The sequence below is a fragment of the Scyliorhinus canicula genome, chromosome 24, assembly GCF_902713615.1.
Source record: "Scyliorhinus canicula chromosome 24, sScyCan1.1, whole genome shotgun sequence".
Classification (NCBI taxonomy): Eukaryota; Metazoa; Chordata; class Chondrichthyes; order Carcharhiniformes; family Scyliorhinidae; genus Scyliorhinus; species Scyliorhinus canicula.
The window spans coordinates 23,922,229-23,948,627 of record NC_052169.1 but is presented as its reverse complement, the minus strand read 5'-3'; the positions used below and the strand labels follow the sequence as shown (position 1 = coordinate 23,948,627).

General features: G+C 47.4%; 1 protein-coding gene across 1 annotated transcript in view; it reads left to right on the top strand.

Annotated features, from left to right (window-relative positions):
* Positions 1–1,519: 1,519 nt before the first annotated feature.
* The window catches only part of roraa (RAR-related orphan receptor A, paralog a), a 188,952-nt gene continuing 164,072 nt past the window's right edge, over positions 1,520–26,399 (top strand). Inside the window, exon 1 of the mRNA XM_038784318.1 lies at positions 1,520–1,680. Coding sequence (XP_038640246.1) covers positions 1,650–1,680 — 31 coding nt within the window. The 5' untranslated portion in view covers positions 1,520–1,649. The remainder of the gene's footprint in view (positions 1,681–26,399) is intronic.

The following is a 26,399-nucleotide window of genomic DNA, read 5'->3' as shown; positions in this document are numbered from 1 at the left end:
TTTGGACACAGAGGGAGCACACAGCTCTCACCGTCAATGCTGTGGGCAATCAGCGCGCTCCTCACCTCACTCGGCCTCGCTTTACGTGCGAATCACTTCAGTCGCACCGGTAGGAAAAAAAACTACGCGGACCGGAATCAGCGGAATGTGGCGACCCTGCACGTGGGCAACGGTCAACAAGATGTCTCGTGGGGCCGCACCCAGGACCCAGATGGGCCGCACGTGGCCCCCATGCCGCAGTTGCCCACCGCTGAGTTAGCGGGTGGAGAGGGATTGAACATCACTGTGAGAGCTGACCCTGACCCTGCCCGGTGTAAATGACGGCTCAGAGCACCATATTATACAATGGTGAGGACAGCTCTGCTGCTCCATATTGGAGACAGTACCATCAACAACCCAAGGACAGACTGGACGGACATTCATTTAACCCAATCCCCAGAGGAGGCGTCAAGAAAAGAAGGACGTTGACGCAACTGGACAGTCAACAACAAATATTCTCCTGCCTTTACAGTAACCAAGGGGTGGAAACTTTGATCCTGCTGTTCAGAAGCAGGACAGACTTCAATCTTTCTCAACTTTATATCTCCTGCTCCTCTTCTGATCCGTTTGTCGGATGTTGGCGTCGTGGGTAAGGCACATTCCTAACTGCCTCAGAAAGTGGAGAGTTGTCCTCTTCAGAGGGCAGGTAGAATCCGCTGCATTGCTGTGTGCCGGAGCGTATGTATAATGTGTGGGTTTCCTCCGGATGCTCCGGTTTGCCCCCACAAGTCCCGAAAGACATGCGGTGAATTGGACATTCTGAATTCTCCCTCTGTGTACCCGAACAGGTGCCGGAATGTGGCGACTAGGGGCTTTTCACACTAACTTCATTGCAGTGCTAACGTAAGCCGACTTGTGACAAGCCCAGCCCAGAGGACCATATGCTGCTTTCCCCTTTGAGGGGGTGGGGGAGAGCTGACTGGTGGTGATTTAACCTGAGGGTCACCCACGCCTCAGGAGAGGGGACAAGGTCGAGACAGCGGAACCTTTCTGAATGACCTCAGCTGGTACGGGGATTGAACCTGCGTTCTCGCTGTCGCTCATTAAGGACGGCGGATTTCCTGCCCGAAATGGCATCGGCGTGGGGTTTTTGCAATGATTTGGTAGTGTCGTGGTCTTCTTAATCCAGATTTATTTTTTGAATTTAAATTCCGTCCCCTCCTCCTCCCCCCCCACCCCCCTTCCAACTTGTGTCTCTGGAAAAGTAGTCCAGGTTTCTCAATCAATAACAATAATCAGTCTGCTGCCAGCCACTCTCTCCTTGCTGAAGGAAGCAATGAATGAAAAAAGGGTTGAAGTTGGATGGCTGTTTCTGAGTCCCTATCTGATAGAGAGAGAGAGGGAGGTGTAGCTTGCTGCATACCTGCTGACGGTTTTAGACTGCAGTGAGCAGCAGAGAGCCTGGAGGCAGAGCGGGTTGGTAGAATGTGCCTCTCACGCTGCCAATAAGCAGCAGTGGGTGGAGAATATACAGATTACTGGGTATGTGACTGGGTCACGTGGATTTTCAGATGGCTGTGTGTTGTCGGGCAATGCTGCAGACCACAGCTGCTAAAAAGGCAAAGGCGGACTCGAGCATGAGCTAAAATCCTGGATCTGGCAGCCATCGAATGATGTATTTTTTATGCTCAGCTATGAAAGGTATGTAGAGATTGTGCAAACCGTGCTGCCTCCGGGGGCTGTTGTTAACCAAGTGTGCAGTCTGATTAAAGATGGTTCATCTTCACATTGACGGCTTGCTCCTCTGAGTCCTGCTGTGCTCGGTTCGTGTTGAGCTGCCTTGACAGAGTGGAATAGGGATCGGGCTTATTTTGAAGGTACGCTGGTGGGGGGGGGGGGGGGGGGACGTTGGGAGGAGAGGAATGCCAGCAATTCAGCGAGGCGCACCGGGATGCCCAAGCAGGCTCCCTCCCTGCGCACGTCTCCCGGAATGAAGATGTTGGAGCGAGCTGTCAGCCTTGCTCGGGGTTAGCTGGCTGTTTTCGGCGTGGAATAGTGGTGTGTGAAGTTGCTGTGTGATCTCATCCTCCTGCACGGTCGCACTGGCCTTTCTGTTGGTGCAGCAGCACGGAGATCAGGGACTGGGGCTGTTAATCCTGCAAATATTTGCTGTCAGTTTGTACTCGTGAGAGCCGAACGGTCGAGACATTGATGGAGTGTGAATCATTTTGGCTGTTGCCCTGGTCAGATGTGTAACAGTAAAAGGTAGGGCATGAGGTCAGGTGCTCCGCCGCATTGAGAAACAGAATTATTCCACAGCGCACACACAACCTGATTTATAATACTCAAGGTTTATATATTTAAGACAGATGGAGAAAGAAGTTTCTCCACCACAGAAGCACAGACAGTTCCTGTTTGGTCTAAGTGGGCAGTATTTTCACGCAATGTCATTGGAACTCTGTACTGAAAGTCTTGTGGCCTGGATATTTTTTTTGAAGTTGGGGGATTTACTACAGGTTACACTTTCATAGAATCGCTACAGTGCAGAAGGAGGCCATCCGGCCCATCGGGTCTGCACCGACCCTCTGAAAGAGCACCCTATCTAGGCCCACTCCACCCCCTCCTGTCCCCGTTACCCCAACTAACCCACACGTCTGTGGGTTACACGTCTAAGGGGCAATTTAGCATGACCAGTCCACCTAACCGGCACAGAGCCTAACAGAGTCTCACTGAATGGGAATATAGATCCGAGAGCTTGGGTATGTCAGTTCAGGGACATCATAGACCCAGCAGACCTACCTCTGTGGCCAATTCCCTAGTCTGAGCGTCTGCCAGAGGTGATGGGCAGGGACAGCAGCCTTGTCAAACACCCCAGCTCATTTCCAAGGCATCGGATGTTGTAGTGGACCAGGGATTATGTATGTGTGTGTGTGCGAGAGTGTGTGTATGTGAGTGAGGGTGCTGATGTTTGTGAGTGTGGGCGAGCGTGTGTGTGAGTGTTGAAGTTTGTGAGTCTATCTGTGAGTATTGATGTTAGTGAGTGTGGGCGAGTGTGTGTTGATGTTTGTGAGTGTGTGTGTTGATGTAAGTGAGTATGTGTGTTGAGTGTTGATGTTTGTGAGTGTGTGTGTTGATGTAAGTGAGTGTGTGTGTTGAGTGTTGATGTTAGTGAGTGTGTGAGTGTATTAATGTTTGTGAGTGTGGGCAAGTGTGTGTGAGTATTAATGTTTGTGAGTATGTGTTGATGTTTGTGAGTGTGTGCAAGTGTATGTTGATGTTTGTGAGTGCAAGTATATGTATGTGTGTGTTAATGTTTGTGCGTTTGTGTGTGAGTGTTAATGTTTGTGAGTTTGTGTGTGTGTTGATGTTTGTGTGTGAGTGTTAATGTTTGTGAGTTTGTGTGTGTGTTGATGTTTGTGAGTTTGTGTGTGAGTGTTAATATTTGTGAGTTTGTGTGTGACTGTTGATGTTTGTGTGTGAGTGTTGATGTTGTGTGTGAGTGTTGATGTTTGTGTGTGAGTGTTGATGTTTGTGTGTGCAAGTATGTGTGTAAATTTATGTGTGAATTTCTATGTGCGTGTGAGAACGAGTGTGTGTGAGTGTCCATATATGTATGCGTGTGAGCGTATGTGTGAATCTGTGTGAGTGTGCACATGCATGTGAGTGTACATGTGTACACACACACTCAACCGGAGGCTGGTTTAGCTCAGTGGGTTGGACAGCTGGTTCGCGATGCAGAGCGAAGCCAACAGCGAAGGTTCAATTCCCCGTACCGGCTGAGGTTATCCATGAAGGTCCTGCCTTCTCATCCTTGCCCCTCGCCTGAGATGTGGGTGACCCTCAGGTTAAATCACCACCAGTCAGCTCCCCCCCCCACCCCCCACCCCTCAAAGGGGACTATAGCTACTTTATGTGAGTGTGTCTGGGTGTGGAGTGTGTGAGTTTGAGCGGAAGAGAGTGTGTGAATGTTTGTGTGGGAGTGTGTGTGAGTGTGTTTGGGTGTGAGTTTGTGTGTGAGAGTGTGTGGAGAGAGTGTTTGATTTCTGTGAAAGAGTGTGCGTGAGGATGTTGGTGTTTTGAGTGAGAGTGTGTGGGTGTTGGTGTTTTGTGTGAGTGAGTGTATATGTACGTGAATGTGAGAGTGTTGGTGTTTTGTGAGTGTTTGTGGAAGAGAGAGTGCGTGCGGAATTGTGAGGATGTTGCCGTTTTGAGAACGTGCGTGCGAATGTGTGTGAATGAGTGTGTATGTGTGTTGGCCACATTATTTCCCGAAATGAGAGAGGTTAACTTTGGATTTCTACAAAGAATAAAGAATAATACAGGACAGGAACAGGCCCTTCGGCCCTCCAAGCCTGTGCTGACCATGGTTTTAGCCTAAACTAAAACCGCCTGCACTCACAGAGTCCGTATCCTTCCATTCCCACCCTATTCATATATTTGTCTAGATGCCCCTTAAATGCCGCTATTGTATCTGCTCCAACCACCTCCCCAGGCAGCACGTTCCATATATTTAGCACCCTCTGTGTAAAAACTTGCCTCTCACATCCGTTCTAAACTTTTCCCCTCACAACTTAATCCCATGTCCCCCAGTACTTGACTCTCCTACCCAAGGAAAGAGCATCTGACCATGCCACTCTGTCCATGCCACTCTGTCCATGCCACTCTGTCCATGCCACTCTGTCCATGCCACTCTGTCCATGCCACTCTGTCCATGCCACTCTGTCCATGCCACTCTGACCATGCCACTCTGTCCATGCCACTCTGACCATGCCACTCTGACCATGCCACTCTGACCATGCCACTCTGACCATGCCACTCTGTCCATGCCACTCTGTCCATGCCACTCTGTCCATGCCACTCATAATCTTGTCGCCCTCTCTCAGGTCGCCTCTCACCCTCTGTCGTTTCAGTGAGAACAAATCCCTTCTGCACCCTCTCCAAAGCTTCCACATCCTTCTGGCAGTGTGGCGACCAGAATTGTGCACAATATTCCAAATGAGGTCTAACTAAGGTCCTGTACAGCTGCAATATGACTTGCCAGTTTTTATATTCAATGCCCGTACCGATGAAAGCCAGCATGCCGTATACCTTCTTGACCACCTTATCCACATGCATTGCCCCTTTCAGCGATCGGTGGGCATGCATGCCCAGATCTCTCTGCCAGTCAATACTTACACAATACTGTGTAATTCCTACATGCATTAGACCTTCCAAAGTGCATTACCTCACACTTAGAACATAGAACATAGAACAGTACAGCACAGAACAGGCCCTTCGGCCCTCGATGTTGTGCCGAGCCATGATCACCTTACTCAAACCCACGTATCCACCCTATACCCGTAACCCAACAACCACCCCCCCCCCCCCCCCCAACCTTACTTTTTAGGACACTACGGGCAATTTAGCATGGCCAATCCACCTAACCAGCACATCTTTGGACTGTGGGAGGAAACCGGAGCACCCGGAGGAAACCCACGCACACACGGGGAGGACGTGCAGACTCCACACAGACTTGTCCGGATTAAACTCCATCTGCCATCCCTCCACCCAAGACTCCAACCAGTTTATATCCTGCTGTATCCTCTGACAATCCTCTTCACTATCCGCAACTCCGCCAATTTTTGTGTCATCTGCGAACTGACTAATCAGACCAGCTACATTTTCTTCCAAATCATTTACATACACCTCAAACAACGAAGGCCCCAGAACTGATCCCTGTGGAACGCCACTAGTCACAGCCTTCCATTCAGAAAAGCACCCTACTGATACCCTCTAATGGGAGATGGTTGGATTGTTGGTGTTATGAGTTATTAAACAAATGGAACTCAAAATCCCAGGCAAACAAGCACATGACTTTGAACCCATAGTCAACCCCCCCCCCCCCCCCCCCCTACCCCCAACATACACACACACCAAAGGCTACACACTAAAGCCAGTAATCCCAAGATCATTATCCAGATCTCTATCGTCGCCCCACTCCATTTCCCTTGCCCCAGTTGGTGTTCCAGTCTCCATCTACGGCTCTTCTGCCCATTGACTGGTCCTCCCTCCCATACATTGGCTCTTGGTTTGCCAATGCTTCAGATTAAAACTTCACATCCTTGTGTTTAAATACCTTCAAAGTGTCACACTTCCCCACCTCCATAATATCCTCTTATCCTCTCTCCAAACTCTTCATTCCGGCCTCGCAGTCAGCTCTCTCGATCCTGTACTCTGGAGTTAACTCCCTAAACGTCTCCGCAAGAGGTCTTGTGGCTTTAATGGGTTAGCTTCCCGGCCTCTGAGGCACAAGCCCAAGTCCCACCCCAAGACTCGATGGCCAAGAAAGGTGCGTTCGTAACGCAGACAAACGGGTTAAGCATGAATTTGTAAATCCTTCCAACACACCAGTGGTAAAAGTGGGAGAGATTCCTGGACGTCAGCCAGGCGATGGAAATAAATTAGGAGTCTGTACCATCTCTGTCCATAGCCCCAGGCTACAACATGCGTGTGGAAATCTATGTTGCCAGAGCAATGTGGACTCTGATGGTGGGGTGGGGCGCCAATTGGCTGGAGGGAGGGGGGCATTGTGGGTAAAGGGACTCTCTCCACATCGCCACCCTCCCTTCCTTTAAGACTCTTCTTAAATTCCTCTTCTTTCACAAGGTTTAAGCGTAGAAACATTCAGCCCTTCGAGCCTGCTCCGTCTTTCAATATGATCATGGCTAATCCTCGATCTCGATGCCATTTCCCCACTTTCTCCCCATACCCCTGGACGCCATTAAAATCTAAAAGATTATCCATCTCTTTCTTGGCCATTGCAACCGATAGCTTTGTCTTTGGCTCCTTGGTGGAGAGCGTTGGGATTGTCTTCTATGTTAAATATACTTGATAGAATGTAAATGCATGTTGTTTTAAGGATACACTGTGACTCAATGCCTACGTCGCTAAACATCCACTGTTCGAGTAATTTGGTTCGAATGTGAAAGCGTTCAGTTAGTTGCCATCGAAGCTCAGTGTGTGACACAACAGAGGGAATGAGGGGAATAATTTATCTCCTTTAATTAACCGCAGAAGGATTACAAACCTGTTCTTAACGAACAGGTTTCTGATTTCTGTTATGGTTATCAGAGGAAGTCCTCCCTCGGTTCCCCTCCTCTCCTCTTTCCCATTTCAGACGCCCCGTGGTGGTCACAACGCACAAAACATTCAGCCAGGGTTCCTCCCCTCTGCCACAACCCGATTTACCAGCCCTGCCAATGAGCTCATTCTACCTCACCACCTTTACGCAACACCGCCAATTAGGCCCAAATAATAATATTCTTCATTGTCACACGTAGGCTTACAGTAACACTGCAATGAAGTTACTGTGAAAAGCCCCTAGTCGCCACATTCCGGCACCTGTTCGGGTACACAGAGGGAGAATTCGAAAAGTTCAAATCACCCAACAAGCACGTCTTTGGACTGTGGGAGGAAACCGGAGCACCCGGAGGAAACCCACGCAGACACAGGGAGAACATGCAGACTCCGCACAGGCAGTGACCCAAGCCGGGAATCGAACCTGGGACCCTGGCGCTGTGAAGTATCAGTGCTAGCCACTGTGCTACCGTGGATAGGAGAACATATTTAATGTGTGTCTTGATACCCAGGGCAAAAAGTTAGTGCCTATAATCAGTTCCCTCAGTCTCCCATCTTCCGCTCATTCGATTAAGCAGTAATCGAGACTCTGGGTACCAGATTAGCTTCAGTTTACCGGAGAAATATGGGCTTTAATGCTGAACCTTAGACACCAGAGCAAAGGGCTTTTAAAAAAAATAAATTTAGAGTACCCAATTGGTTTTTTTTCCAGTTAAGGGGCAATTTAGTGTGGCCAATTCACGTCTTTTTGTGTTGTGGGGATGAGACCCACGCAGACACGGAGAGAATATGTAAACTTCACAAGGACAGTGAGCCAGAGCCGGGATCGAACCCGGGTCGTTGAGGCAGCAGAGCTAACCACTGCACCACCGTGCTGCCCCAGGGCAAAGAGCTTTGATTGCTGGCGGAATTAGTGGAACAGAGTGATGGGCTTTACAGCACAAAAAGAGGTGCTTCGGCCCATCGAATCTGTGTTGGCCATCAAGCACCTATCTATTCTAATCCCATTTCCCAGCACTTGTGTGCTCGGGTGTTTCAAATGATCATCTAAACGCTATTTAAATGTTGTGACCACTACCACCCTTTCAGGCAGCGAACTCCAGACTCCCACCACCCTCTGGGTGAAACGGTTTTTCCTCAAATGCCCTCTAAATGTCCTACCCCTGACCTTAAATCTGCCCCCCCCCCCCCCCCCCCCCCCCCCCGGTTACTGACTCTTCTACTAAAGGGAAAAGTTTCTTCCTATCTACCCTATCCGTGCCGATTAAGTCCCCCCCTCAGTATTCTCTGCTCCAAGGAAAACAACCCCTGTCTAACCAACCTCTTCATCACTGAAATGCTCCAGCCCGGGCAACATCCTGGTGAATCGCCTCCGCACGCCCTCCAGTGCAATCGCATCCTTTGTAAAATGTGGCGACCAGAACTGCACACAGTATTCTAGCTGTGGCCATAACCTCCTTGCTCTTATATGCTGTACTTTGGTGAATAAAGGCGTGGTGAATGTATTATGGTAACCATTCACCACTGTACTACACTGTACCAGGCTGTTGCCCATTTGGGCTCCACCTATGGACCATTGTACTGTACTACACTGATTCTATCATGCTGGCGCCCTTGTGGGCTCCGCCCCTGGCTCCGCCCCCTTGAGGGGGGTACAAAGAGCAGCTGCCCTGTAGGCGGCTCTCATTGCAGAGCAGTCACAGGTAGGCACTGTTGATTAAAGCCACTGTTCACTTCAACTCTCTGTCTCGTGTGAATTGATGGTCGCATCAAAAGGCAAATATCCCATAACCTCCCACCTTATCTGCCTGTCCTGCTGCCTTCAGCGATCTAAGGATCTAAGGAACCCCAAGTTCCCTCTGGTCCTCTGTACTTCCGAGTTTCCTCCCATTCACTGTGTCATTCCCTTGCCTTGTTCGTCCTCCCAAAATGCATCAGCTCACACTAACACATGGAAGGGTTAGGAGAGCGGTGGGATTGGCTTCGACAGGGTAAGTGGCCATTCCTATTATGGTTCACTGGATATAAGCTGTGCACATCCATCAACATTCAAACCACCAAACTGAGTAACGATTCTTTTCAATTTCATTCTGTAAGAAACTGATTGGAATTGGAGATTGGAATCGTACAATCTGAATCGAGCGTCTGGTCCTTCAGTGACAGCGCAACCTCTCAACGATGTCCACCCATTAATTCCAGAAGGATTAGCGAGTAAAAATTGTCATGAGAGACACATTATTTAAAAGTTGGATCTATTTGTGTCAGGAATCAATCAACTCTGCGGAATGCACGACGAGGTGACAGGGAATTCAGACCTGTGTTAATCAGACACAGCACAGGCTGCTGCCATTTCTACCATTGGGAAAGACTGTCTCACACAAAAGGTAAATGTCGAGTGACGCTAGGTTGGTAATTAGCCACAGTTCACAAGGGACCAGTGAGAAGGTAAACCTTACCAGTAATTGTAGCAGGAATCTTGACAATAATACAGCGGTGATAATACCATGTGACAACAATTGTGGGACTGATTATGTCAGCAATTATGACTGTAATATTGCAGTAACAGTGACAGAAATCACTGCAATATTCACTGCAGTATTCATCACAGTAATAGTATCAGTAATCATTGCTATAATCACTACTGTATTCATTGCAGTAACAGTAACAGAAATCACTGCAATAATCACTGCAGTATTCATTGCAGTAATACTGTAAATAATCATTGCTATTATCACTGTATTAATCATTGCAGTAATAGCATTAGGAATCATTGCAATAATCAGTACAGTATTCATTGCAGTAATAGCATCAGGAATCATTGCAATAATCACTGCAGTATTCATTACAGTAATAGCAATAGGATTCATTGCAATATTCACTGCAGTATTCATTGCAGTAATCACATTAGGAATCATTGCAATAATCACTGCAGTATTCATTACAGTAATAGCATCAGGAATCATTGCAATAATCACTGCAGTATTCATTACAGTAATAGCATTAGGAATCATTGCAATAATCACTGCAGTATTCATTACAGTAATAGCATTAGGAATCATTGCAATAATCACTGCAGTATTCATTACAGTAATAGCTTTAAGAATCATTGCAATAATCACCAGTATTCATTACAGTAATAGCATCAGTAATCATTGCAATATTCACTGCAGTATTCATTGCAGTAATCACATTAGGAATCATTGCAATAATCACTGCAGTATTCATTACAGTAATAGCATTAGGAATCATTGCAATAATCACTGCAGTATTCATTACAGTAATAGCATTAGGAAATCATTGCAATAATCACTGCAGTATTCATTACAGTAATAGCTTTAAGAATCATTGCAATAATCACCAGTATTCATTACAGTAATAGCATCAGTAATCATTGCAATAATAACTGTGCAGTATTCATTACAGTAATAGCATTAAGAATCATTGCAATAATCACTGCAGTATTCATTACAGTAATAGAATTAGGAATCATTTCAATAATCACTGCAGTATTCATTAAAGTTATTGCATCAGTAATCATTGCAATAATCACTGCAGTATTCATTACAGTAATAGCATTAGGAATCATTGCAATAATCACTGCAGTATTCATTACAGTAATAGCATCAGTAATCATTGCAATAATCACTGCAGTATTTATTGCAGTACTCATTGCACTATTCATTGCAGTACGCACAACAGTCATATAATACTAATAATAATCTTTATTAGTGTCACAAGTAGGCTTACATTAACACTGCAATGAAGTTAAAGTGAAAATCCCCTAGTCGCCACATTCCGGCGCCTGCTTGGACACACACAGGGAGAATTCAGAATGTCCAAATTACCTAACAGCAGGTCTTTCGGTACTTGTGGGAGGAATCCGGAACAGCCGTAGGAAACCCACGCGGACACGGAGAGAACGTGAAAGCTCCGCACAAACTGTGACCCAAGCTTGGAATCGAACCTGGGACCATGGCGCTGTGAAGCAACAGTGCTACCCACTGTATTACTGTGCTGCCCCAGTATTCATTGCAATAATCACAATGGTATTCATCGCTATAAACACTGCAGTATTCATTGCAGTATTCATTGAAATAATCACTGCAGTATTCATTGCAATAAACACTGCAGTATTACATTGAACATAGAACAGTACAGCACAGAACAGGCCCATCGGCCCTCGATGTTGTGCCGTGCAATGATATTCATTGCAATAGACACTGCAGTATTCATTGCAACAATCACTGCAGTATTCATTGCAGTTCTCACTGCAGTATTCATTGACATAATCACTGCAGTATTCATTGCAGTACCCACTGCAGTATTCATTGCAATAATCATTGCAGTATTCATGGCAATAATCACTGCAGTATTCATTGCAATAATCACTGCAGTACTCACTGCAGTATTCATGGCAATAATCACTGCAGTATTCATTGCAGTACTCACTGCAGTATTAATTGCAATAAACACTGCAGTATTCATTGCAACAATCACTGCTGTATTCATTGCAGTGCTCACTGCAGTATTCATTGCAATAAACACTGCAGTATTCATTGCAATAATCTCTGCAGTATTCATTACAATAAACACTGCAGTATTCATTTCAGTAATCACAACAGTATCCATTGCTGTGCTCACTGTATTATTCATTGCAATAATCACTGCAGTATTTATTGCAATAATCACTGCAGTATTCATTGCAGTACTCACTGCAGTATTCATTGCAGTACTCACTGCAGTATTCATTGCAGTACTCACTGCAGTATTCATTGCAGTACTCACTGCAGTATTCATTTCAATAATCACTGCAGTATTCATTGCAATCAACACTGCAGTATTCATTGCAGTACTCACTGCAGTATTCATTGCAACAATCACTGCAGTATTCATTGCCATAATCACTGCAGTATTCATTGCAGTACTCACTGCAGCATTCATTGCAGTATTCACGGCAATAATCACCGCAGTATTCATTGCAGTTCTCACTGCAGTATTCATTGCAATAAACACTGCAGTATTCATAGCAGTTCTCACTGCAGTATTCATTGCAACAATCACTGCAGTATTCATTGCAACAATCACCGCAGTATTCATTGCAGTTCACACTGCAGTATTCATTGAAATAATCACTGCAGTATTCATTGCAATAAACACTGCAGTATTCATTGCAGTTCTCACTGCAGTATTCATTGCAATAAACACTGCAGTATTCATTGCAGTTCTCACTGCAGTATTCATTGCAATAATCACTGCAGTATTCATTGCAGTGCTCACTGCAGTATTCATTGCAACAATCATTGCAGTATTCATTGCAGTTCTCACTGCAGTATTCATTGCACCAATCACTGCCGTATTCATTGCACTTCCCACTGCAGTATTCATTGCAGTACTCACTGCAGTATTCATTGCAATAAACACTGCAGTATTCATTGCAATAATATCTGCAGTATACATTGCAATAAACACTGCAGCATTCATTGCTGTATTCTCTGCAGTATTCATTGCAATAAACACTGCAGTATTCATTGCTGTACTCACTGTATTATTCATTGCAATAATCACTGCAGTATTCATTGCTGTACTCACTGTATTATTCATTGCAATAATCACTGCAGTATTTATTGCAATAATCACTGCAGTATTCATTGCAGTACTCTGCAGTATTCATTGCAATACTCACTGCAGTATTCATTGCAGTTCTCACTGCAGTATTCATTTCAATAATCACTGCCGTATTCATTGCAATACTCACTGCAGTATTCATTGCAGTATTCACTGCAGTATTCATTGCAGTACTCACTGCAGTATTCATTGCAGTACTCACTGCAGTATTCATTGCAGTACTCACTGCAGTATTCATTGCAGTACTCACTGCAGTATTCATTTCAATAATCACTGCAGTATTCATTGCAATACTCACTGCAGTATTCATTGCAATAATCACTGCAGTGTTCATTGCAATACTCACTGCAGTATTCATTTCAATAATCACCGCAGTATTCATTGCAATAAACACTGCAGTATTCATTGCAGTAGTCATTGCAAAAATCACTGCAGTATTCATTGCAATAATCACTGCAGTATTCATTGCAGTACTCACTGCAGTATTCATTGCAAAAATCACTGCAGTATTCATTGCAACAATCACTGCAGTATTCATGGCAGTACTCAATGCAGTATTCATTGCAGTAATCACTGCAGTATTCATTGCAGTGCTCACTGCAGTATTCATTGCAATAATCATTGCAGTATTCATTGCAACACTCACTGCAGTATTCATTGCAATAATCACTGCAGTATTCATTGCAATAATTAATGCAGTATTCATTGCAATAATCACTGCAGTATTCATTGCAACAATCACTGCAGTATTCATTGCAGTGCTCACTGCAGTATTCATTGCAATAACCACTGCAGTATTCATTTCAATAATCACTGCAGTATCCATTGAAATAATCACTGCAGTATTCATTGCAATAAACACTGCAGTATTAATTGCAATAATCACTGCAGTATCCATTGCAATAATCACTGCAGTATTCATGGCAATAATCACTGCAGTATTCATGGCAATAATCACTGCAGTATTCATTGCAACAATCACTGCAGCATTCATTGCAATACTCACTGCAGTACTCATTGCAATACTCACTGCAGTACTCATTGCAATAATCACTGCAGTATTCATTGCAATAATCACTTCAGTATTCATGGCAATAATCACTGCAGTACTCACTGCAGCATCCATTGTAGTAATCACTGCAGTATTCATTTCAATAATCACTGCAGTATTCATTGTAGTAATCACTGCAGTATTCATGGCAACAATCATTGCAATACTCACTGCAGTATTCATTTAAATAATCACTGCTGTATTCATTGCAGTACTCACTGCAGTATTCATTGCAATAATCACTGCTGTATTCATTGCAGTACTCACTGCAGTATTCATTGCAATAATCACTGCAGTATTCATGGCAACAATCACTGCAGTCTTCATGGCACTATTCACTGCAGTATTCATTGCAATAAACACTGCAATAATCATTGCAGTCTTCATTGGAGTACTCACTGCAGTATTCATTGCAATAAACACTGCAATAATCATTGCAGTACTCACTGCAGTATTCATTTCAATAATCACTGCAGTATTAATTGCAATAATCATTGCAGTACTCACTGCAGTATTCATTTCAATAATCACTGCAGTATTCATTGCAATACTCATTGCAGTATTCACTGCAGTATTCATTGCAATAATCACTGCAGTATTCATTTCAATAATCACCACAGTATTCATTGCAGTACTCACTGCAGTATTCATTGCAGTACTCACTGCAGTATTCATTGCAGTACTCACTGCAGTATTCATGGCAATAATCACTGCAGTATTCATTGCAAGAGACACTGCAGTATTCATTGCAGTGCTCACTGCAGTATTCATGGCAGTAATCACTGCAGTATTCATTTCAGTGCTCACTGCAGTATTCATTGCAGTAATCACTGCAGTATTCATTGCAATAATCACTGCAGTATTCATTGCAATAATCACTGCAGTATTCATTGCAATAATCACTGCAGTATTCATTGCAATAATCACTGCAGTATTCATTGCAGTATTCATTGCAATAATCACTGCGGTATTCATTGCAATAACCACTGCGGTATTCATTGCAGTAATCACTGCAGTATTCATTGCAATAATCACTGCAGTATTCATTGCAGTAATCACTGCAGTATTCATTGCAATAATCACTGCAGTATTCATTGCAATAATCACTGCAGTATTCATTGCTATAATCACTGCAGTATTCATGGCAATAATCACTGCAGTATTCATTGCAATACTCACTGCAGTATTCATTGCTATAATCACTGCAGTATTCATTGCAATAATCACTGCAGTATTTATTGCAATAATCACTGCAGTATTCATTGCTATAATCACTGCAGTATTCATGGCAATAATCACTGCAGTATTCATTGCAATACTCACTGCAGTATTCACTGCAGTAGTTGTAGTAATTTTGGGAGTTATCCTTGCAGTTATAGTGACAGTATATATTGCAATAATCACAGAATCACAGAAATACACGGTGCAAAAGAGGCCCTTTGGCCCATCAAGTCTGTACTGACACATGAAAAACACCTGACCTGCCTACCCAATCCCATTTGTCAGCATTTGACCCAAAGCCTTGAATGTTAAGACATGACAAATGCTCACCCAGGTACTTTTTAAAGGATGTGGGGCAACCCGCCTCTACCACCCTCCCAGGCAGAGCATTCCAGACTGTCACCTTCCTCTGGGTAAAAGTCTGCCCTAAACCTTTGCCCCTCACCTTGAACTTGTGGCCCCTCGTAACTGACCCTTCAACTAAGGGGAACGGCTGCTCCCTATCCACCCTGTCCGTGCCCTTAATAATCTTGTACACCTCGATCAGGTTGCCTCTCGGTCTTCTCTGCTCCAGCGAAAACAACCCAAGGCTCTCTTCATTACAGTACTAATTGCATTAAGTATTGTAATAATTGTGGCGGTAATCATTGCTGAGATTGTGGCAGTAATTGTGGTAATACCCACAGCAGTAATTTTGCTTGTAATCATAGCAGAAATTTTGGCAGGTAACTTATTGGCAAATGCGGATGTAATTGTGGCCAAAACCATGACGAAAGCTATGGCAGTAACCATGGTAGTAATTGTGATAATAATTGAGGCAAGAATCATGGATGTAATCCGAAGAGGTGACATGATGCTGGTTAATAAGCCCTGGCTTCTCGGCATCTTATTGTGGGTTGTAAAACATGAAAGGTTTACCACTATCAAGATAGGAAGCTCGACAACTTTAACCTTCACTGTTTGTGGTCGATGCTGGACACCTCACGGGTGGACAATATCAGGGCCCTGTAGTTAATAGTGAAGAGGATAGCTGTCGACTCCAGAACAGAGTCAATGGTTTGGTTGAGTGAGCAGAGAAGTGGCAAATGGAATTCAATTTGGTAAAGGGTGAGGTCATGCATTTGGGGAGGGCAAACAAAGCAAGAGAATACTCCATAAATGGGAATATATTAGTAATCATGACAGTAATACTGACAGTAATCATAACGGTAGTCATGGCAGTAATCACGACAGTAATCATGGCAGTAATCATGGCAGTAATCATGACAGTAATCAGTGCAGTAATCATGACAGTAATCAGTGCAGTAATCATGACAGTAATCAGTGCAGTAATTGTGACAGTAATTGTGACAGTAATCGTGACAGTAATTGTGACAGTAATTGTGACAGTAATCGTGACAGTAATCGTGACAGTAATCGTGACAGTAATCGTGACAGTAATCATGGCAATAATTGTGACAGTAATTGTGACAGTAATTGTGACAGTAATTGTGACAGTAATTGTGACAGTAATCGTGACAGTAATTATGGCAGTAATTGTGACAGTAATTGTGACAGTAATCGTGACATAAATCATGGCAGAAATGCAGACAGTAATCATTGCAATAATCATGCCGTTAATCATGGCAGTAATCATGACAGTAATACTGACAATAATCATGGCAGTAATCATGCCAGTACTCATGCCATAATCATGACAGTAAATAATCCTGGCAGTAATCAGGACAGTAATAATATCAGTAATTATGGCAGTAATACTGACAGTAATCATGACAGTAATACTGACAATAATCATGACAGTAATCATGCCAGTACTCATGCCATAATCATGACAGTAAATAATCCTGGCAGTAATCATGACAGTAATAATATCAATAATTATGGCAGTAATACTGACCGTAATCATGACAGTAATCCCCCTGTAATCATGACGATAATTATGACTGTAATCATGACAGAAATCATGACAAATCCCAGCAGTAATCATGGCAGTGATCATGGTGGTAGTCATGACACTACTCATGGCAGTAATTATGACAGAAAACATGGCAGTAATTATAGTAATCTTAGCGGTAATCAATAAAGTAATCATGACAAAAATTATGACAGTAATCATGACATAATCTGGACAGAAATCATGACAGCAATCATGGCAGTAATCATGACAGCAATCATGACAGTAACCATGGCAGTAATCATGACAGCAATCATGACAGTAATCATGACGGAGATGATGACAGCAATCATGGCAGTAATCATGACAAAAATCATGACAGTAAACATGACAGAAATCATGACAGTAATAATCATGACAGTAATAATGATAGTAACAATGACAAATACTGGCAGTAATCATGACAAAAATATTTTTTTTGTGTTCTTTTAAAAACAAATTCCAATTAAGGTGCAATTTAGTGTGGCTAAACTGCACATCTTTTGGGTTGTGGGGGTGTGACCCACGCAGACACGGGGAGAATGTGCAAACTCCACACGGACAGTGACCCAGAGCCGGGATCGAACGCCGTGCTGATCACTACGCCACCGTGCCGCCCAACCGTGACAGAAATCATGGCACTGACTTTTTTTATTGATTTGTCCTATGGTGGGGGCAATAACAATCTGTTGTGGGGAGAGGTTTCCATTATTTTCACTATTTATTTTAGCAAAAGGAGCCAGAGTGACAGAACACAAAGACGCAATTGAAGAAAAGCTGAAGAGGAAGAAATGTTTCGATTTGCGTACACCGAAAAGCAGGTGTCGGCATTTAATGCACCTCGTGCGATAAGCAGCCTTGGCAAATAGAGAGCGCCTTTGATCACCGAGGAACAGGAATAGTATTGAGAGTTGTGAATTAAAGGCAGTACAGCAACATCGAGGCATTGCGTTAGGAAATCTGGGGAATATCATCATATGAAGAGTTATATTTGTTTGAAGGGAGAACCACACAAGGAAAGTGAATCATTCATTTCAACTTAGCAATTTGCTTCAATATTGGCATCAAAGATTTGCCCTGATTTATTCAATCCTGCAATGACTAATAATTCAATATTTTTCTATGTTCCGTGGGCACGAAGCCAGTGTCTATTGCCAATATCTAATTTCCCTGGAGAAGATGGAGGTAAATGCCAGCTACAACCACTGCAATCCATATGGTTACAGTAGTCCCACAGTGCTGTTAGTGAAGGATTTCCAGGATGCAGATCCACTGACCATTAGGGAATGTGTCCAAAGCAATGAGTTGGGGGGGGGGGGGGGGGGGGGGAATTAGGAAGCTCCCACAGCCTGCCCCATCCTGGTGGTGACCTGGTTCTCCAGTTTACAGAACTGGAACAGTTTACAGAACTGGAACACTTTCCAGCCTGGTGGCTATTAGAAAATAGAACAGTACAGCACAGAACAGGCCCTTCGGCCCCGATGTTGTGCCGAGCTTTGTCCGAAACCAAGATCAAGCTATCCAAATCCCTGTCATTCTGGTGTGCTCCATGTGCCTATCCAATAACCGCTTGAATTCCTAAAGTGTCCGACTCCACTATCACAGCAGGCAGTCCATTCCACACCCTAACCACTCTCTGAGTAAAGAACCTACCACGGACATCCCTCCTATATCTCCCACCCTGAATCTTATAGTTATGTCCCCTTGTAACAGCTACATCCACCCGAGTAAATAGTCTCTGAACATCCACTCTATCTATCCCCCTCATCATCTTATAAACCTCTATTAAGTCGCCTCTCATCCTCCTCCGCTCCAATGAGAAAAGCCCTAGCTCCCTCAACCTTTCCTCATAAGACCTACCCTCCAAACCAGGCAGCATCCGGGTAAAATCTCCTTTGCACCCTTTCCAATGCTTCCACATCCTTCCTATAATGAGGTGACCAGAACTGCACACAATACTCCAAATGTGGCCTCACCAGGGTCATGTACAGTTGCGGCATAACCCCACGGCTCTTAAACTCAAGCCCCCTGTTAATAAACGCTAACACAGTATAGGCCTTCTTCACGGCTCTATCCACTTGAGTGGCAACCTTCAGAGATCTGTGGACATGAACCCCAAGATCTCTCTGTTCCTCCACATTCCTCAGAACCCTGCCGTTGACCCTGTAATCCGCATTCATATTTGTCCGACCGAAATGAATCACCGCACACTTATCAGGGTTAAACTCCATCTGCCAGTTTTCGGCCCAGCTCTGCATCCTATCAATGTCTATTCTCCATGCGCCAGCTTTCAGAAAGAGGTGTCACTCGATCCCACTCCCCCGCTCTTCCCTTGAAAATCCACAGATTCCCTGCAGTGCAGAAGGAGGCCATTCGGCCCATCAAACTGCACCGACCCTCTGAAAGACCAATCCACTCACGCTCACCCCCTCCGCCCTATCCCCACCTATTGTATCATGATGGCCAATCCACCTAACCTGCACGTCTTTGGACTGTGGGAGGAAACCGGAGCACCCGGAGGAAACCCACGCAGACACGGGGAGAACGTGCAGACTCCGCACAGACAGTGACCCGAGGTCAGAATTGAACCTGGGTCACTGGCGCTGTGAGGCAGCAGTGCTAAGCACTGTGCCACCGCGCCGTACTCTTCAATCAGTTCTTGTCCACTGTTCCTGTTAGCTGTGTGGGCCCAGCCCTTACTTTATTGGACGAACTAACCGGGTGATCACGGGCTGGATTTTCCCCTGGGATTAATTTCCCCGGCTTCAGTTCCAAACGTGTACCTGCTGATAGTCCCTCACGGGGAGGGGGGGGGGCGGTGCTGCTGGAGCAGGTCAGAAATCATGAGGGCACCTCAACACAGCATGACACAGATTAATCCGGAAGCCGGTTCGGACATTGGGGGGGGGGGGGGGGGGGGGGGGGGGGGGGCTTAGGAGATATGGGGGAGGGGGGGGTGGGCGGAAAATCTGACCCATTGTCTTCCGTCCCTGTCACAAAACATTGTTCCCTTCCCATCGAATCCATCCACCTCCCGCCAATCGCCCGGGCCTGAAATACGCTGTTCGCACCCTTGATGTTACATTTGGGCCAGAGATGGGCTGCTTAACCCACTATCCGCACAATGATGGATATTTCCACCTCGATAAGATCGCCCGACTTTGCACCAGCCTTGGCTGCTGAAACCCTCACCCACACAGTTATTTCATAGAATCATAGAATTTACAGTGCAGAAGGAGGCCATTCAGCCCATCGAATCTGTACCAGCCCTTGGAAAGAGCACCCTACTTAAGCCCGCACCTCCACCCTATCCCCGTAACCCCAGCTAAACCTCTTTGGACACGAGGGGCAATTTATCATGGTCAATCCACCTAACCCGCACGTCTTTGGACTGTGGGAGGAAACCGGAGCACCCGGAGGAAACCCACGCACACACGGGGAGAGCGTGCAGACTCCGCACAGTTAGTGGCTCAAGCCGGGAATCGAACCTGTGAAGCAACTGTGCAAACCACTGCACGACCGTGCACGCCCCCTGATTATTCTGACACGCTCGGCTTGGTGCTCTGTTCTGCACTTTTAAACTATTCCACGGGATGTGGGCGTCGCTCGTTGGGCTGGCATTTGTTGCCCATCCCTAACTGCCCTCGAGAGGTTGGTGGTGAGCGGGACTTTTTGAGCGGCTGTAGGTACGCCCAGAGTGCTGTTAGGGAGGGAGCTCCAGGGTTATGACCCACTGACAGTGAAGGAATGGCCAATATAGTCCAAAGTCAGGATGGTGGGTGGCTCGGAGAGGAACTTGCAGGTGGCGGTGTTCCCATGTGTCTGCTGCCCTTGTCCTTCCGGTGGTAGAGGTCTCTGGTCTGGAAGGTGCTGTTGGAATGTGCCTCGGAAATGGAACACGCCACTGCCCCCGTGAGTCGTGCTGGGAAAGAACAGTTCAGGTGGGAAATGGGCTACCTTGTCATGAATGGTATCGATGAGTGCAGTTCCAGTGTTGTTGGAGCTACACTTATCCAGGCAAGTGGAGAACATTCCATCACACTCCTGACTACCCTTGTAGGTGATGGACAGGCTTTGGGGAGTCTGGAGGTGAGTTACTCTCCGCTCTTGTAGTCACAAGATTAGCTAGTCCACTTCGGTTTCTGATCAATGGTAACCCCCAGGATGGTGATGGTGGGGGGTTCAGCGACAGTAATGCCATTAAATAAGAACATAAGAACATAAGAACTAGGAGCAGGAGTAGGCCATCTGGCCCCTCGAGCCTGCTCCGCCATTCAATTAGATCATGGCTGATCTTTTGTGGACTCAGCTCCACTTTCCGGCCCGAACACCATAACCCTTAATCCCTTTATTCTTCAAAAAACTATCTATCTTTACCTTAAAAACATGTAATGAAGGAGCCTCAACTGCTTCACTGGGCAAGGAATTCCATAGATTCACAACCCTTTGGGTGAAGAAGTTCTTCCTAAACTCAGTCCTAAATCTCAAGGGGCAATGGTTAGATTCTATCTTATTGGAGATGGTCATTGCCTGGCACTTGTGTGGCGTGAATGTAACTTGTCACTTGTCAGCCCCAAGCCTGGATAGTGTCCAGGCCTTGCTAAATTTGGATATGGACTGCTTCGGTATCTGAGGAAGTTGCGAATGGTGCTGAACATTGCGCCGTCTTCTGCAAACATCCCCACTCCTGACCTTATGATGGAAGGAAGGGCTCTGATGAGACAGCGGAAGGCGGCAACATTTAATATGTGCAATGACTTAAGATGGAAGCTTGCATTGTTGAAATGAAAATGAAATGAAATGAAAATCGCTTATTGTCACGAGTAGGCTTCAATGAAGTTACTGTGAAAAGCCCCTAGTCGCCACATTCCGGCGCCTGTTTGGGGAGGCCGGTACGGGAATTCAATGAAGTTACTGTGAAAAGTCCCTAGTCGCCACATTCCGGCGCCTGTTTGGGGAGGCCGGTACGGGAATTCAATGAAGTTACTGTGAAAAGTCCCTAGTCGCCACATTCCGGCACCTGTTTGGGGAGGCCGGTACGGGAATCGAACCGTGCTGCTGGCCTGCCTGGGTCTGCTTTAAAAGCCAGCGATTTATCCCAGTGTGCTAAACCAGCCCCTCGACTGGATTTAAAATCACAAGGTAGCATGGTGGTTAGCATCAATGCTTCACAGCTCCAGGGTCCCAGGTTCGATTCCCGGCTGGGTCACTGTCTGTGCGGAGTCTGCACGTCCTCCCCGTGTGTGCGTGGGTTTCCTCCGGGTGCTCCGGTTTCCTCCCACAGTCCAAAGATGTGCGGGTTAGGTGGATTGGCCATGCTAAATTGCCCGTAGTGTAAGGTTAAGGGGGGGGGTTGTTGGGTTACGGGTATACGGGTTACGTGGGTTTAAGTGGGGTGATCATTGTTCGGCACAACATCGAGGGCCTGTTCTGTTCTATGTTCTATGGAAGCTTGCATTGTTGAAATGAAATGAAATGAAAATCGCTTATTGTCACGAGTAGGCTTCAATGAAGTTACTGTGAAAAGCCCCTAGTCGCCACATTCCGGCGCCTGTTTGGGGAGGCCGGTACGGGAATTCAATGAAGTTACTGTGAAAAGTCCCTAGTCGCCACATTCCGGCGCCTGTTCGGGGAGGCCGGTACGGGAATCGAACCGTGCTGCTGGCCTGCCTGGGTCTGCTTTAAAAGCCAGCGATTTATCCCAGTGTGCTAAACCAGCCCCTCGACTGGATTTAAAATCACAAGGTAGATTCCTGAGTCTGCCCTTGGAAACAAGGCCCAAACATGGTACGTGATCTGCTTAGAAACGGTTGCAAACTCCCGAAAGGCTAAGCAGGGAAGATACAAGCTCACCCCCCCAAAACTGAACTGGCCAATGGTGTGGGCCAATCTTCTGTGGTGTGTTCTGTTTCTCCTGCAACCTGCCCAGTTGGATCTCTGCAGTTTGGCAGCAGCCTTCTGAGAGTGCAGAGTCTCCTGCTGGGAACTTCAGTCCTGCGCGGGGGGGGGATTCCAGTGACGCTCTAGCTCTTAAAGGGGCGTGCGTAATGTTTGAAGCGTAACCTTTATATCGTACTTGTTTTTATGTTTTCTCAACTGTGTGGCAAAATAAATTTTATTTATTTGCGCAGAGATCTAGAGAGGCATCCCCCTGACAACTAGGGTGAATGTAGCGCTCACCTCTTACTGCTGAGACACAGGAGTCTCAGCATTTCCCTCAATTCCACTCCACGTCTCCTCTCATTTGGCGATTAATTACTGGAACCGTGTTCTCATTAGGATAGATAAGCGTCTCGTAAAGGCAAGCCTTTCAATTTTCTACCCGTTAGGGAGGGGGGATGTAGTGGCCACAGCTGCGATTGGTTTTAATGACACACACAGGGCGCTCTCTGTGTGAGTGTTCCACCAGCAGTAAACAAGCAGCCAGCAGCTCGAACATGGCAACAGTTTCTGTAAAGAATCGGAACATCAAAAACAGCCAGGGAGCCCATCGACCCTTTCCAGTCCCATTCGCCACAGTGTCTGCCATTTCACTGGGTATGAAGGGGTGGTTTTGGGGGGGGGGGGGGGGGGGGGGGGGGGGTTTAATTGGCAGCGGAATGGACGGACAGGGGGAGGTTCCTCATTCCTGACACATTGGCTTTGAGCCTGGTTCAAATGTGTGTCAATGTGAACTGTGGTGTCCAGCTGTTGCCTTCAGTGTCCAGCTGTTTTCGACAGTGTCCAGCTGTAACCTGCAGTTTCCATCTGCTCCCTTCAGTGTCCAGCTGTTTTCGACAGTGTCCAGCTGTTTTCTACAGTGTCCACCTGTAGCCTGCAGTGTCCAGCTATTGCTTTCAAAGTCTAGCTGTTTTTTTTACAATGTCCAGCTGTTTCCTGCAATGTCCAGCTGTTTTCCAGTGTCCAGCCATTGCCTGCCGTGTCCAGCTGTTTCCTGCAATGTCCAGCTGTTTTCTAGTGTCCAGCCATTGCCTGCAGTGTCCAGCCATTGCCTGCAGTGTCCAGCCATTGCCTGCCGTGTCCAGTCATTGCCTGCAGTGTCCAGCTGTTTCCTACAGTGTCCAGCCATTGCCTGCCGTGTCCAGCCATTGCCTGCCGTGTCCAGCTGTTTCCTGCAATGTCCAGCTGTTTTCTAGTGTCCAGCCATTGCCTGCAGTGTCCAGCCATTGCCTGCAGTGTCCAGCTGTTTCCTACAGTGTCCAGCCATTGCCTGCAGTGTCCAGCCATTGCCTGCAGTGTCCAGCTGTTTCCTACAGTGTCCAGCCATTGCCTACAGTGTCCAGCCATTGCCTGCCATGTCCAGCCATTGCCTGCAGTGTCCAGCTGTTTCCTACAGTGTCCAGCCATTGCCTGCAGTGTCCAGCCATTGCCTGCAGTGTCCAGCTGTTTCCTACAGTGTCCAGCCATTGCCTGCCATGTCCAGCCATTGCCTGCAGTGTCCAGCTGTTTTCGACAGTGTCCAGCCATTGCCTGCCGTGTCCAGCCATTTCCTGCCGTGTCCAGCTGTTTTCTACAGTGTCCAGCTGTTTTTTTTACAGTGTCCAGCTGTAATGTTTGTCTTAACAGTTTGCTGTTTAAATGTTGTAATAGTTGCCCCAGCTGTGGAGTTTACAGCACCCCACCTCCTGCACCCCGTGCCCCCCCCCCCCCCCGGACCTCCCGAAGCTGGGGGGGGGTTTCTTGTAAAGCAGGTGGACCTCCCAATGCCCTCCTGCCCATCCACGGTTTGTCCCCTGCCAAACTGCCCACTCTTCGGCCAGTTGAGTAGCCCTTAAGCGGCCTGATTGAGGCCTTCTTTCTGCCTCCCTTGCCATAACGTGGGTGGCAGGGGAAGGTGGGGGAAAACTGACGGGCTGGGTGGGTTTCACCATACAGGCTAAAGGCAGTGTGGTGGGACGGGGTGGGGGAGAGTGGCGGTGGGGGAGATGGGGGCCTCCCGTGTCCACTGGGGGCACTCCCACCCCACCCAAGATCATATCCACCCTTTGTGCCTCACCCCCCCCACCCCACCCCCCCACCCCACCCCACCCCCCCACCCCACCCCACCCCACCCCCCCACCCCACCCCACCCCACCCCCCCACCCCACCCCACCCCACCCCACCCACCCCACCCCACCCCACCCCACCCCCCCACCCCACCCACACCCCCCCCACCCCCCCCCACCCCACCCCCCCCACCCCCCCCACCCCCCACCCCCCACCCCTCCCCCCCCCCCACCCCACCCCCCCCCCCACCCCACCCCCCCCCCCCACCCCCCCCCCCACCCCACCCCCCCCCCCCCACCCCACCCCCCCCCCCCACCCCACCCCCCCCCCCCACCCCTCCCGGGCCTCTAAAACCCTCCCACTCTGCCCCGAATAAAGTGCTTGGACTTTACCTGAAGTCAGGTCTCCATCTTCAGATCCTGCAGTTCCCGCAGTGGCCACCACCGCATTCTGGCGCTGCCGGGACTAAAGGGTAACCAGCCAATCAGAATCACCCGAGGGCTGGGCATTCCTGTCCCTGAGGGGCAGAAGTCCCACTTTTAAATCATCCAGGCCATCCTGAGCGTATTATCGCTGAGAGGCAACCAGGTTTAAAGTTGTTGTGGTGCAGGCAGACCTTTTGTCCAGGAGTGGGGGGGGGGAGGGGTGAGAAATACGTCTGCCCCCCCCCCCCCCCCCCCAGCACGGCACTGGAGCGGTTCACCACATGGGATCGGAGGGCCGCGATCGCGGGCCAGACCCCATCAGAGCCCCCCCCCCCCCGGTGAAGGAGCCCCACTTCCCCCCCATCGGCCGCTCCCCGGGTGAACGCCGCCGGTGGGACTCTGTCGTGTCAGAGCGGCCGCTCGGCCCATCCGGGCCAGAGAATCGGCAGCCCCGCCGATTCCAGTGGCCCGTTGCCGGCGCCGCGCCAAACACGCCGGCGCAAATGGCGCAGATTCTCTGCACCTCAGAGAATCGCGTGCCGGCGTCAGGGTGTCGGGGGGGCGGTGGCTCCGATTCTCCGGCCCAGCTCGGGGCTCGGAGAATCGCCCCCTCTATGTCCCTATTTCTCACTCTTTGCCTCTGCCCCTTTGTCTTTCTCTCTCTCCCTCTGTCACTGTCTCTCTCTTTCTCTCTCACTCTCTCTCTTTCCCAGGCATGTAGATGATTTGGTCACTGGAGCGACCTCCCTTTCTCCACCTGACGTGATAATTAACTCTCGATTTTCTACTTTCACAGCCCCGTGGTGAAATAATAGCTCCCACAACATTTCTCACACAAAAATAAAGGTCAGAGTAGCTGACAATCGTCAGCACTGAGCTTCAGGTGAAATTCCCACCCCGGTGCCTCGCGTCCCTGAGAGGAAGGCGGGGTCCGGAATTCTCCGACCGTCGGGATTCTCTTTCCCCGCCGGTAGCTCGGTGCCGCTCGCACGTTTACCAGCAGCGCGTGGGAGATAGAATCCCACCGGCAGCGAACAGCGAGTACGATGTATTATATAGTATG